Source organism: Pelophylax lessonae (genome assembly GCF_965119305.1).
Source record: "Pelophylax lessonae genome assembly, chromosome: 7".
NCBI classification, from domain to species: Eukaryota; Metazoa; Chordata; class Amphibia; order Anura; family Ranidae; genus Pelophylax; species Pelophylax lessonae.
Window position 1 is genome coordinate 45373541 of NC_138774.1, and position 13556 is coordinate 45387096.

The 13556-nt window shown below is 53.0% G+C and overlaps 1 protein-coding gene and 1 long non-coding RNA gene across 4 annotated transcripts in view; one reads left to right on the forward strand and one right to left on the reverse strand.

The window, feature by feature from the left end:
• The window catches only part of LOC309560894 (class I histocompatibility antigen, F10 alpha chain-like), a 392531-nt gene that overhangs the window by 341503 nt on the left and 37472 nt on the right, over nt 1–13556 (reverse strand). Inside the window, exon 7 of one of the 3 annotated variants that reach the window (XM_082264579.1) lies at nt 2651–2696. The exons of the other annotated variants lie outside the window; for them this stretch is intronic. Coding sequence (XP_082120705.1) covers nt 2653–2696 — 44 coding nt within the window. The 3' untranslated portion in view covers nt 2651–2652. Of the gene's footprint in view, nt 1–2650; nt 2697–13556 lie in introns of those variants that run through there. 3 annotated transcript variants of the gene reach the window in all.
• The window catches only part of LOC309560904, a 149759-nt gene that overhangs the window by 4340 nt on the left and 131863 nt on the right, over nt 1–13556 (forward strand). The gene's annotated exons all lie outside the window — the stretch shown is intronic.

Consider the following 13556-nt stretch of genomic DNA (forward strand, 5'->3'; position numbering starts at 1 on the left):
GTCTGTCCAGGAAGGGGACCGCTCCAGTTGAGAGTCAGTGGACAAGGGGCTAGCATGCACTGGAAGTGAGAAACGGGGTGCCAGGTTAGGACCCCGAAGAGGAATTCATTCAGGAACATATCATTTACTTCACTTCACTGGCAAGGTGAAGCAGTGGCCTTGCCGCACACACTACAGTGAGTTGTCCTCAGAAATTGTGCATAGTTCAAGTTGGAGTATCCCACTCATCCCTTCTCCTATCCAAGTTCTAAAATAAAAACACAAAAAACCAAATCCCCTGGACTGTTCATTCTCTGAACCAAGTGTTAATGTGATAAGATTTTACAGACTGTTGCTATGGGTAACCCAGGGCAATCCACACTCAGCAGCTCCTTAGGGGGCAGTGCCAGTGGCATAGCGTGGGGGGTGCAGGGGGGGCCGGCCGCACCGGGCGCAACATCTGGGGGGGGGGGGGCGCATCCGCAGTGTCACTTTGTCTGTCTGACTCTGACATGCACAGTTCCCACACTGTCTGCGGCTGCCTCCATCTTTAGGCTGGGAGATGTCCAGTGTGGCCGCCCTATGGCTGAAAATGGCGGGTCGGGTCGGGGCTGGACTGTGCCTCACCTGTCCATCGGTGTAGGGTGGGGTGGCATTGCAAGCCAAGCCCCGCCTATGCCGCCTCTCCTCACTGCTCAGTCAGTTTAGCAGCGGATGAGTCAGCAGCCTGGCGCTGTCACAGAGTGGGGATTTTTTGTTTTTGAATCACGTGATTAGAGCCAGAGGCTCTAATAGGCTTCAAAAAAGGGTCGACCCGGGGCGGAGAGCAGTGCACCCCGAGCCGGCCCATTGTGTGACAATTGCAAATGAAAATTCGCTATTGTCACATGGATCCTCCTCCTGGCCAATCAGGAAGTGGGTCCGAGACCCGCTTCCTGATTGGCCGAAAAGGCGAACGCATGCCATTGGTCGAGGAGGAGGCGGGAGGACTCGATGAGACAGGGGGAACTGAGGAGAAGGCGCCGCTGCAGGTAAGTCTCTCTGCATTGAAGGGGGCACACTGGTCTGTATGCATTGAAAGGGGGCACAATGATCTCTCTGCATTGAAGGGGGGCACGCTGGTCATTCTGCATTGAAAGGGGGCACGCTGGTCATTCTGCATTGAAAGGGGGGCACGCTGGTCATTCTGCATTTAAAGGGGGCACGCTGGTCATTCTGCATTGAAAGGAGGCACGCTGGTCATTCTGCATTGAAAGGAGGCACGCTGGTCATTCTGCATTGAATGGGGGCACGCTGGTCATTCTGCATTGAATGGGGGCACGCTGGTCATTCTGCATTGAATGGGGGCACGCTGGTCATTCTGCATTGAATGGGGGCACGCTGGTCACTCTGCATTGAAAGGGGGCACGCTGGTCTCTCTGCATTGAAAGGGGGCACGCTGGTCATTCTGCATTGAAAGGGGGCACGCTGGTCATTCTGCATTGAAAGGGGGCACGCTGGTCTCTCTGCATTGAAAGGGGGCACGCTGGTCATTCTGCATTGAAAGGGGGCACGCTGGTCATTCTGCATTGAAAGGGGGCACGCTGGTCATTCTGCATTGAAAGGGGGCACGCTGGTCTCTCTGCATTGAAAGGGGGCACGCTGGTCTCTCTGCATTGAAAGGGGGCACGCTGGTCATTCTGCATTGAAAGGGGGCACGCTGGTCATTCTGCATTGAATGGGGGCACGCTGGTCTTTCTGCATTGAAAGGGGGCACGCTGGTCATTCAAACTTGTATTTAGATGCATTTTACTTTAATTACATCAGTATTTTCATAACAAACAATACATATGCTTAGGGGGTAAGGGTTTCTTTAACTAATCTAGTGGAAGAGACTCGAGTGCTAAAATCCCACGGGTTAGGGGGCGCAAATTACTTGCCTTGCCCCTGGTGCTGACAACCCACGCTACGCCACTGGGCAGTGCTACACATAAAATAGAAGACTTGTGAAAACTAGACAAAAAATATATCTGCAAGCTTCGGAGACAGCGAAGTTCTCACATTCGCATCACCTGAACAAGAGACCTGAGCTGTTTTGAAAGCTTGCAATTTTTTATTGACTCAACCAAAAAGAAAGTACCATTTAGGGCCAATTAAATGTTATATGTTATAGTAATGAGCGGAGTGTGGTGTGGTGCATTAAGGTGCTATTAATTAAGCAAATCACCACTGGGGTTTTTATATTTTTTTCTAAAACAAACAAAAAAAGACCGAAAACTTAGAAAAAAAAATGTTTTCATAGTTTGTTATAATATTTTGCAAACAGGTAATTTTTCTCCTTCACTGATGGGCACTGATAAGATGGCACTGATGAGGCGGCACTGGTGGGCACCGAAGGGCTCTGATAGGTGGCACTAAAGGGCACTGATAGGTGACACTGATAGTGGGCACAGACTGGCACTACTGGTGGGCACTGTTGGGACTGCGCTAATATTTAGAAAACTGAGTTTAAGGACCTCCTGACTTGTTCAGCCAGTTTTAGAAGAGTGAAACATTTTCATGTTCACAATTTTTATAGTGAATACCATATGTTGTCAAAGATGGGATTTATATCCTTCCTTGGACATATGAGGCAGTATCTAGTATGTTTTCTTTGGGCAACGTGTGTCAAATCAAATGTAGCAAAACTTACATTCAGGCCTTCACTTCCTTGGAGTTGTCAGAACCAGTGTCGGAAGCTGTAAAATATAAAGCAATGATTACCATGTGCTTCTATTATAGTACTAACTTGCTTGAGGTGATTGTAGCTATATTAGTGCACTTGCGACACAAACAACTGAGTACATTAGTGCAAATAAAAAACAGTACAACGGACAGTACTAAGATGGCTATATCAGGGTTGTGATGGAAAAATCAACCATCCGGCTTGGGTGCTTCCGTCAGTATTCAGCTTCCTCCAGTCTGGATCCAGGAACCAGGTATTATGGCTGAGCACCCAAGGACTAGATGCCACTAGCTTAGGTGCAATCTGGAACTTGAACGGTTTATTGTAAACTCACACAGAATATATAGCACAAGATGAGGCAGAGCCTGATCACATTATCGTATACAATGCAAACTGTAAACAGGAATATAATTAACATAGCTAAGGAACAGCCAACATAAACATTAAGCTAATTAACGGTGAAGCTCCACCCAAAAGGGGAAGCTTTGCTTATTTGCCTCCTTCCCCCCTCCGCTGCCACATTTGGCATCTTTTTGGGGGGGGGGGGGGGAGCAGCTACCTGGTTTTGACAGGTACCCGCTCCCACATCTGGCTGACTTTGCCACAGCGAACTCATCCAGATGTTTATGGATATAAAACCCAATATCAGGTTGGTCAGCAGTTATTGCTGGTTTGGGCACAAAGAACCCAAAATCTGTATCCCGGACCTGGATTCCCAAAGTCTGGAGACCACTCCAAGGGTCGCCCAGGCACATAACTCCCAAGAATAGAGCCCCCTCAAAAGCCAGGGTCCATAGTCAGTAGGCAAGTGGCCTACCTGCAGTCCCCTCCAAGAGCCCCTGTCCTGGTTGGGTCTGTCATAAGTGTAATATCAGATAAATCTCACATACATAGCCAGTATACAGAGAACTTGAATGGTGTAACAAGATGGATGGCAGAGGCGCCAATCACTACTATATCTATGGTGAGGCCCAGCACTGACTTTAATACAAGAACATGGGTCTCTTTCCTCCTCATTAGACCAATAACAATATTAGTATGATATGTTTGTCAGTTAGGTGATGTTTTCATGATAAAAATCTACAAATAACGGAATTTTTGTAAAATCTTACCTGTAAAATTCCTTTCTCTGAGTCTTCCGACAGTCGCCGCCTCCTCTAAGTCATCACTGTTGGGTATTGTCGACCTATCCATAGGAATAGCTAGGCGTATAGACTTAGTCCAAAGACAAAAGGCATTAGCATATACACACCCATGGGGGCTGTCCCATTCGGTCAATACCCCCCCTGCATCACCACTCCCAACTCAGTTTGGTAGCATAGCAGTAGGTAATAAGAACCCCAAAAGAGGGGTGGGGGCGGCGACTGTCGGAGGACTCAGAGAAAGGAATTTTACAGGTAAGAGTTTACAAAAATTCCGTTTTCTCTTACGTCCTCCGACAGTCGCCGCCTCCTCTAAGTCATCACTGTTGGGATGTCCCAAAGCAGTATAAACATGAGGGGTGGGAGACGCAACCGTAGAAAAGGCAACGCAGTACCCACATCAGAGAAAGGAATCTTACATGCACCGTAAGAGAACCAACTGGGCAACATAAAAAAACAATGCTCAACAGGAGCAACATCCCAGGAAAGCAAATGCCAACAGCCAGGGACCCAGAGAAAAATGCAAGGGTCCATCATAGCACTGCCGCACTGAGAACTTTGCGGCCAAAAGAAGCATCAGCTGATGCCAGAACGTCTACTTTGTAGAACTTGGAAAAAGTGTGCACCGACGACCAAGTCTCCGCCTTGCACACCTGAGCCACCGAGGCTCGATGCCAATAGGCCCAGGAAGCACTCAAAGACCTAGTAGAGTGCGCCTTAACAGGGAAAGGCGGAACCCGTCCCTTCAAGGCTTAAGCCTGCACAATGGTCTGTCTGATCCATTTGGCAATAGTAGCTGCGGACGCAGCCATGCCCTTCCGAGGTCCCTCAGGAAGGACAAAGAGGGAATCCGTCTTCCGAAAGGAGTCCGTAGACGACAGGTAAACCCTGATCGCCCGGACAACATCCAAGGAATGCAAGGCAATCTTCTTCGGATGTTTAGGCTTCGTACAAAGCGAAGGCAGGACAATGCCCTCATTAAGGTGAAATTCAGACATCACCTTGGGAAGGAAGGATGGGGGTGGACGCAAAACCACCTTATCCTTGTGAATGATCAAGTAAGGGGAGCAGCAAGACAACGCCGCCAGCTCCGACACTCTGCGAGCCGAAGTAATCGCCACCAAAAAGGCAACCTTCTTAGACAGCAGAGGCAACGATATCTCCCTGATGTTTTCAAAGGGAGCACGCTGTAACGCGGACAGAACCAAGTTCAAGTCCCACGGAGGTAAAGGCTCCTTCCTGGGAGGAGCCAAATGTTGCACACCTTGAATGAAGATGCGCACCAAGGAATGAGACGCCACAGGGCGTTGGAAAAGGACAGCCAGTGCAGACACCTGGCCCTTTATCGTGGCCAGCGCCAGGCGCTGGTCCACTCCAGACTGGAGAAAAGCCAAGATTCTTGACACCGAGTAAGAACGAGGGGAGAACCCCCTGGACTCACACCAGGTGAAATAGGCTTTCCAGGTACGGTAATAGATCTTACCAGAGGAGGATTTCCTAGCCTTGATCAGGGTAGGGATAACCTCAGGGGATAGACCCTTGTCCTTTAAGACCTGGGTCTCAACAGCCAGGCCGTTAAAGCCAGCGACTGTAAAGCAGGATGGAGGATCGGACCCTGAGACAGGAGATCTTCCCGCAGAGGCAGACGCCACGAAGGCGCCACTGCCAGGTGAACAACGTCGGCATACCAGGACCGGCGAGGCCAGTCCGGCGCCACCAGAATCACCATGTGCGGTTCCGAGACCAACCTGCGAAGGAACCGGGAGAGTAACTGAAAGGGGGAAAGGCGTACATCAGACGATACTGATGCCAAGGGGCCACCAACGCATCCGAGGCGTCCGCCAACGGATCGCGCGTTCTTGCCACGAACCTTTCTACCTTTCGATTTAGCCGGGATGCGAACAGATCCACGTCCGGGGATCCCCACCGCGCACACAGCATCTGAAAGACCTCCGGGTGTAGGGACCATTCCCCCTGGTCCAGGGTCTGGCGGCTCAGATAGTCGGCCTGCCAATTCTCCACACCCGGAATGTGCACTGCCGAGATCGCCGGGACATGAGTCTCGGCCCAAGACAGAATGTCGGTCACCTCCCGGGCCGCTCGAGCACTCCTGGTGCCCCCCTGGTGGTTGATGTAAGCACCGCAGTAGCATTGTCCGTCTGTACACGAACAGGCAGGCCCTGGAGACGGTCCGACCACTGGAAAAGAGAGTTTTATCGCTCGTAGTTCCAGCACATTGATCGGGAGAGAAGACTGTTCCTCCGACCAAGTGCCCTGGGCAGACAGGGTGCCCAGGACTCCACCCCAGCCCAACAGGCTGGCGTCCGTGGTAACCACTGTCCACACCAACGGACGGAAGGACTTGCCTTCCGCCACCGACGGGGACCGGATCCACCATAGAAGAGACAATCTGGTCTGGCGACTCAGGGAGACAACCAGATCCAAGGACTGAGGAAAGCCGTCTCACCTTGCCAAGATCTCCGACTGGAGAACCTGCGTGTGAAACTGGGCAAAAGGTATTGCCTCGAAGGCTGACACCATCAACCCCAGGCCCCGCATGCAGGCCCTGACTGACGAGGACGGGTTGTCCCTGAGGGACCCGAGCTTGTCCCGTAAAGTCCGGAGCTTGTCCTCCGGCAAGAACACCTTTGCCTGAGCAGAATCCAGAACCATACCCAGATAGGGAAGGCGAAGCAATGGAAACAACGCTGATTTTTGAACGTTGATGGTCCATCCGAACTCCTGGAGCGTCTGTACCGTGATGGACAGATCGCGCACAAGGTCCTGGCTGACACTCGATCTCAGAAGCAGATCGTCCAGGTACCCCAGGACCGCAATGCCCTGGGCCCGCAGAAGGCCCAGGACCGGTGCCAACACCTTGGTAAACACCCTGGGTGCTGAAGCGAGACCAAAAGGCAACGCCACAAACTTGTAGTGGTCCTCTGCGATAGCAAACCGATGGTACCGCTGATGACCCTCGAAAATGGGGATGTGCAGGTACGCATCCTTCAGATCGATCGATGCCAGGAAGTCTCCTGGACTCAAGGAGGCCACAACCGAACGGAGAGACTCCATTCGAAACTTCCGAACACGCACGAAGCGGTTCAGCGCTTTTAGGTCCAGAATAGGACGCACTTTGCCCTCCTTCCTGGGCACAGTGAACAGATTCAAATAAAACCCCCGAAACCTGTCCCAGTGAGGCACCGGGACAACCACCCCCCTGAGCAAGCAGGTCCTGCACCGCTTGATGCAAGTCCTGCAGACGCCCCGGAAGCAGATGGAAATTGGAGGGAAAGAATCTGTCCGCCGGCCGGGAAAGGAACTCAATCTTGTAACCTGATCGAACGATTTCCTGGACCCACCGGTCCGATATCTGGAGCAGCCAAGGTCGGAGGAAACCGCGCAAACTTCCCCCCACCCCTGAAATGGGTGAGGGCGCACCTTCAGGCAGAGGCGGAGAGTCCCGCCGAGCCGGCCTTGCCGGCCTTCTGCTTACCCGCCCAGGATTTCTTCTGGTTGCCCTGGGACTTGGATTGGTTCCGAAAGGCACGAAAGGACCCCTTATTGGATCCAGGCGCAGAACCTCGCTTGCCTCGGAAAGACTTGTGCTTCGGGTTCTGGGGCAGCAAAGGGCTCTTGCCCCCCGTGACACCCTTCACCAGGGTATCCAACGCCTCGCCAAAAAGGCGAGAGCCAGCATAGGGAAAATCAGCAACCGTTTTCCGTGAGGACTGGTCGGCCTACCAGCTCTTCAGCCATATCAGTCGCCGGTTAAGTACCGCGATACTAGAGAGGCGAGCCACCAAGGGGGCCTCATTCAAGGCTGCATCACACAAATACATGACTCCCTGATGGATCTGGTACACCATTTCCAGTCGGGCGGGCGGCACGCCATCAGACACGAGATTGCTCCTAAGCATCTTAGTCCAATCAGCCACCACCTGCGCCACCAGAACGGACGTGAAAACGGGTTTGAGGAGCGAACCCGCCACCGTATAAGAATGGCGGGCTAGAGACTCCAACCGCCGGTCCGTGGGATCCCGGAAAACCGGGGTATCCTCAGTAGGAACCAAGGTAGCCTTGTTCAACACGGCCACAGTGTGATCCACCTGTGGAGGCACACACCATCGAGATTCCGTTGCCGGCGCAAAAGGATAAAGCAATTTGAACTGACTAGGTACCAGGAATGGACGTTTCAATGTGCGCCACAGTTCATTAACAGTGTAAGGATATTCAGCAGGGCAGGGAAAAACCTGTGCAGACTTGCGGGTCCTGTGCGTCCCAAAAGAGGACACAACGCCGGAGGACAGGGCTCATCCTCTAAATGCAAGGTTTCCTTAACAGAAACAATTAACTCATCCATGGTCGCCCGTTCTTCAGGTGACCCTGGGGAGGATGTGTCAACACCCTCTATGTCAGCCTCCCCCCCTCAGACCCCGGGGGGGTCTAAAGATGAGCGGGACCCTGAAAAGGGCACGCTCGCAGCAGCAGCAGCAGCCATATCCCCATCTGAATCAGAAGAGAGAGACAACCTGGGCCTCTTCCTCGCAGCCCGTTCAGACATCAGCATTTCCATATTTGCCACCAAAGTCGCAACTACAGCAGCCAGATCAGGTTGCAGCGGGGCTACAGGAGAACTGGGGCCCCCCACTAAAGCTGGAGGAAACTTGCTTTCCTGAGAATCCATGGCTCAAGTTACCCAAGTAAACCACAGTGCAAAAAAAAAAAAAAAAAAAGTACTGTCCCCTTTAAAAAGCGCTGTGGAGTGCGCAGCCCACCGCTACTGTCACAGCTATGAAAGACCCCCAAAGGAGAAAAGAAACTGAGCCAGAAGAGAAATACAGAGGGAAATTGAGAGGAATAACCTGCAGAGCCCGCAGAACGTTGCTGCCAGTGTCCTTGCTGCTGATGGAAAGATGAAGTGCTGCTGGAGAGGGCTGGACTATAAGCCAGACCCCGGGAAAATAGCTGCCCCATAGGGATGCATTGGAGGCTACGCCAAAATGGCCGCCGACATGCGGTTGGACCGATCGTTCTACCGCCCACAAAATGGCGGCGGATGGCACCAAAAAGACATGTACAATCGCCCCAGAGGAGCTATACACCTGTGCCCACAGTAATATGGCGGACCGCGCAAATTTTTGTCCTCAGCGGTCGCCGCACCAGCACAAAATGTCTGCACCCCCAAACATGCACCTAAGGTGACACAGGGACAGGGACCCCCGGCAAACATACAGATCTGCACAAGCGAACCCCACAGGGATCGCACAGGGAGTCACACAGGCACAGACATGGGGACACACAGCAACACAGACTGCCACCCCAGACAGAGGCCCCACACAGAAAGTACTTACCTGTACCAGATGGTGTGGGGAAGCCTCTATGCGCGGAAAAACCTCTGTCCTCATCTGACAGGGAGTGCCGTGAGCCAGGGACATGACGCTGCAGAACCGCAGACGAGTCTTGTGAGGTAGCCACCTCACGGCTGCATTCCTGCAGCGAACAGGGATGGGTCGTTCGTAATGCCAGGGCGAACCATAGCTGAACGCTCGATGGCGGGCTGGGGGTCCATCTGACCCTCTGTGCCCTGGAGAACCAGGGCGGCCAGTCCGATTCTCAGCACCGCATGATCCATCTTCATCTGAAGAGAAGACTAACACTAAAGCTGACAAAATAAACAGCTAGTAAAGTGAGAGAAAAAAACTGACATTTTCAAAGAAAATCAAATAAAAGATTAGGAAGGCTGAGACTGAAGCCCCAGCACAAGGTAGCCTGACTATTCCTGACGCTAGGCAAACTAAAACTGAGTTGGGAGTGGTGATGCAGGGGGGGGGTATTGGCCGGATGGGACAGCCCCCATGGGTGTGTATATGCTAATGCCTTTTGTCTTTGGACTAAGTCTATATGCCTAGCTATTCCTATGGATAGGTCGACAATACCCAACAGTGATGACTTAGAGGAGGCGGCGACTTTTGGAGGACGTAAGAGAAACAACCTTTAATCATAGCAACAGGTAATAGTTTCTATCCGGGATGATCACATTTTAAAAAAGGAACAAATTAGTGATGGGCGAATGTGTTTGGTGTTGAATTGATGCAAACCTGTCTAAGAGTCTGCAAATTGCAAACCTTAAGGCCCCATGCACACGGGGCGTTCAAAAAAACGTGCTGCAAAGCTAGTTCTGACGCCGGAAAAATCAGCTGTAAAAACGTGCTTTCAGTAGCTTTTTCCATTTGCGTTATTGCACGTTTTGCCATGTCGCTTTTAGCAGCGTTTTATACTGCCTCCATTCAAAATCAATGGTTCCCTATGGGAGCCTACTGATTTGAATGGAAGTCGCACCGCAAGTCGGATCAGGATGATCCGACTTGCGGCGCGATTTGCGCTGTGAGAATCTTGAGGGGGAACTCCACGCCAAAATGGGGAAAAAACGGGGTGGGGGTCCCCCCCAGGTTCCAAACCAGGCCCTTCGGGTCTGGTATGGAATTTGAGGGTAGCCCCACGCCGAAAAAACAGCGTGGGGTCTCCCCCAAAATCCATACCAGACCCTTATCCGAGCAAGCAGCCCGGCAGGCCAGGAAAGGGGACGAGCGAGCGGCCCCACCCCCCCTGGACCACACCAGGCCACATGCCCTCAACATGGGGGGGTGTTGTTGCTTTGGGGCAGGGGGGGCTCTGCACCACCCACCCCAAAGCACCTTGCCCCCATGTTGATGAGGACAAGGGCCTCATCCCCACAACCCTGGCTGGTGGTTGTGGGGGTCTGCGTGCAGGGGGCTTATCGGTATCTGGAAGGCCCCTTGAACAAGGGGGCCCCCCAGATCCCGGACCCCCTCCCTATGTGAATGGGTATGGGGTACACTGTGCCCCTACCCATTCACCCCATAAAAGAGACCGGAGACCGGAGGAGGACCGGAGGAAGAAGAAGAGCCACGGGCAGAAGAGCAGACAGAAAAAGAGCAGAAGAGCGGACAGAAAAAGAGCAGAAGACCAGGAGAGTGGAGAGGGAGAAGACCGGAGCAGAGGGAGAAGACCACCAGAGCGGAGAAGACCACCAGAGCGGAGAAGACCGGATGAAGATTTTTAATAAACTTTCCAAAACGTCTCCTGTCGTTATTTACATACACTGCCTTTTATGGGGTGAATGGGTAGGGGTACAGTGTACCCCATACCCATTCACATAGGGAGGGGGTCCGGGATCTGGGCGGCCCCCTTGTTAAAGGGGGCTTCCAGATTCCGATGAGCCCCCTGCCCGCAGACCCCCACAACCACCGGCCAGGGTTGTGGGGATGAGGCCCTTGTCCTCATCAACATGGGGGCAAGGTGCTTTGGGGTGGGGGGTGCAGAGCTCCTCCTGCCCCAAAGCACCAACACCCCCCCCCATGTTGAGGGCATGTGGCCTGGTATGGTACAGGGGGGGGGGGCTGCTCGCTCGTCCCCTCCCCCTTCCTGCCCTACGGGGCTGCATGCTCGGATAAGGGTCTGGTATGGATTTTGGGGGGGGAGGGGCGTTTTTTCGGCGTGGGGCTACCCTCAAATTCCATACCAGACCCGAAGGGCCTGGTTTAGAACCTGGGGGGACCCCCACGCCGTTTTTTCCTCATTTTGGCGAGGAGTTCCCCCTCAAGATTCTCACAGCGAGAGTCGCGCCGCAAGTCGGATCATCCTGATCCGAATTGCGGTGCGACTTCCATTCAAATCAATAGGCTCCCATAGGGAACCATTGATTTGGAATGGAAGAAAAAACGTATAACGTGGCTTAACGCACCTTAAGCAACGCTATAGCAACGTTATTCAGCCTTTAGCATCGTCAGATGTTTTTACAGCTCTAACGCTGGTCCTCAGAACTCACAGGCCGTGGGTTCTTCTTGCAGCTTAAAAACGCCTAGGCCACTTACCAGGGCCGGCGCTACCAGTAAGGCGACTAAGGCAGCTGCCTAGGGCGCAGCTTAACAGGGGGCGCCGCCATTCTGCACCCCGAATCAGTAGTGGACCGGCCGGTGTGGCACTCCTCATGCTGTGCCGCCTGAGCGCTACAGCAAGCGAGCCCCAGGCAGCACACACCACTTGTCTAGAGCGCACATTAGAATAGTCGGGGCGCCAGAAGTGCCCTCCATAGAATCCTGGGGATCCAGCTCGGCGCTCACTGCCCTCCGGTCTCCGCCCCTCCAGCTGATTTCTGCTTGAAGAAGATCAGGAGCCGATCTCCAATCACACTCAGGGAGCTGGGCTTGTGCCTCTCCAGACGCCCCCCCCCCTCTGCTCCGTGTTCAACTTCTGGCAGAAGCAGATTGCTGGACACCGGACAGTCTCCCATCCCCCATCACATGCCGAGGACAGCATGCAAGGTGAGATGATGTGTGTCCCGTCCTCTCCCACCCCTCACACAGACAACACAGTACACTCCCCCACCCGGACACTGGCCTCACTCTTCATACATGGGGGGCTGCATTGTATGATATTGGGGGGGGGGGCTGTATTGTATGATATGGAGGGGGCTGCCTGCATTGTATCATGGGGGGGGGGGCTGTATTGTATGATATAGAGGGGGCTGCCTGCATTGTATCATGGAGGGGGGGGGCTGTATTGTATGATATGGAGGGGGCTGCCTGCATTGTATCATGGGGGGGGCTGTATTGTATGATATGGAGGGGGCTGCCTGCATTGTATCATGGAGGGGGGGGGGCTGTATTGTATGATATGGAGGGGGCTGCCTGCATTGTATCATGGGGGGGGGCTGTATTGTATGATATAGAGGGGGCTGCCTGCATTGTATCATGGAGGGGGGGGGCTGTATTGTATGATATGGAGGGGGCTGCCTGCATTGTATCATGGGGGGGGGCTGTATTGTATGATATAGAGGGGGCTGCCTGCATTGTATCATGGGGGGGGGGGCTGTATTGTATGATATGGAGGGGGCTGCCTGCATTGTGTCATGGGGGGGGGCTGTATTGTATGATATGGAGGGGGCTGCCTGCATTGTATCATGGGGGGGGCTGTATTGTATGATATGGAGGGGGCTGCCTGCATTGTATCATGGGGGGGCTGCATTGTATCATATGGAGGGGGCTGCATTGTATCATATGGAGGGGGCTGCATTGTATCATATGGAGGGGGCTGCATTGTATCATATGGAGGGGGCTGCATTGTATCATAGCAGCCCCCTCTATATCATACAATACAGCCCCCCCCCATGATACAATGCAGCCCCCTCCATATGATACAATGCAGCCCCTTCCATATCATACAATACAGCCCCCTCCATATGATACAATGCAGCCCCTTCCATATCATACAATGCAGCCCCCTCCATATCATACAATGCAGCCCCCTCCATATCATACAATGCAGCCCCTTCCATATATCATATGGAGGGGGCTGCATTGTATCATATTGAAGGGGCTGCATTGTATCATGGGGGGGCTGTATTGTATGATATGGAGGGGCTGTATTGTATGATATGGGGAGGTTGTTTTGTGTAGGCTGTATTGTGTGATATGGGAGGTGTGCTGTATTATATGGGGGGGGGGGCTGTATTGTGTGATATGGGGGGGCTGTGTATAATGGACAGTGTCCCCGTCTACCCAAATGCTGACCTCGTCTGACTGATGGTGATCTGTGATTGGCTGTCTCCATGACCTTATTCACATGGATGGCGGTGAAGCTGCATTATTACCAACCACCAACCGGGAGGAGAAGCTGAGGTTGGTGGGGACTGTACACAGGTCACA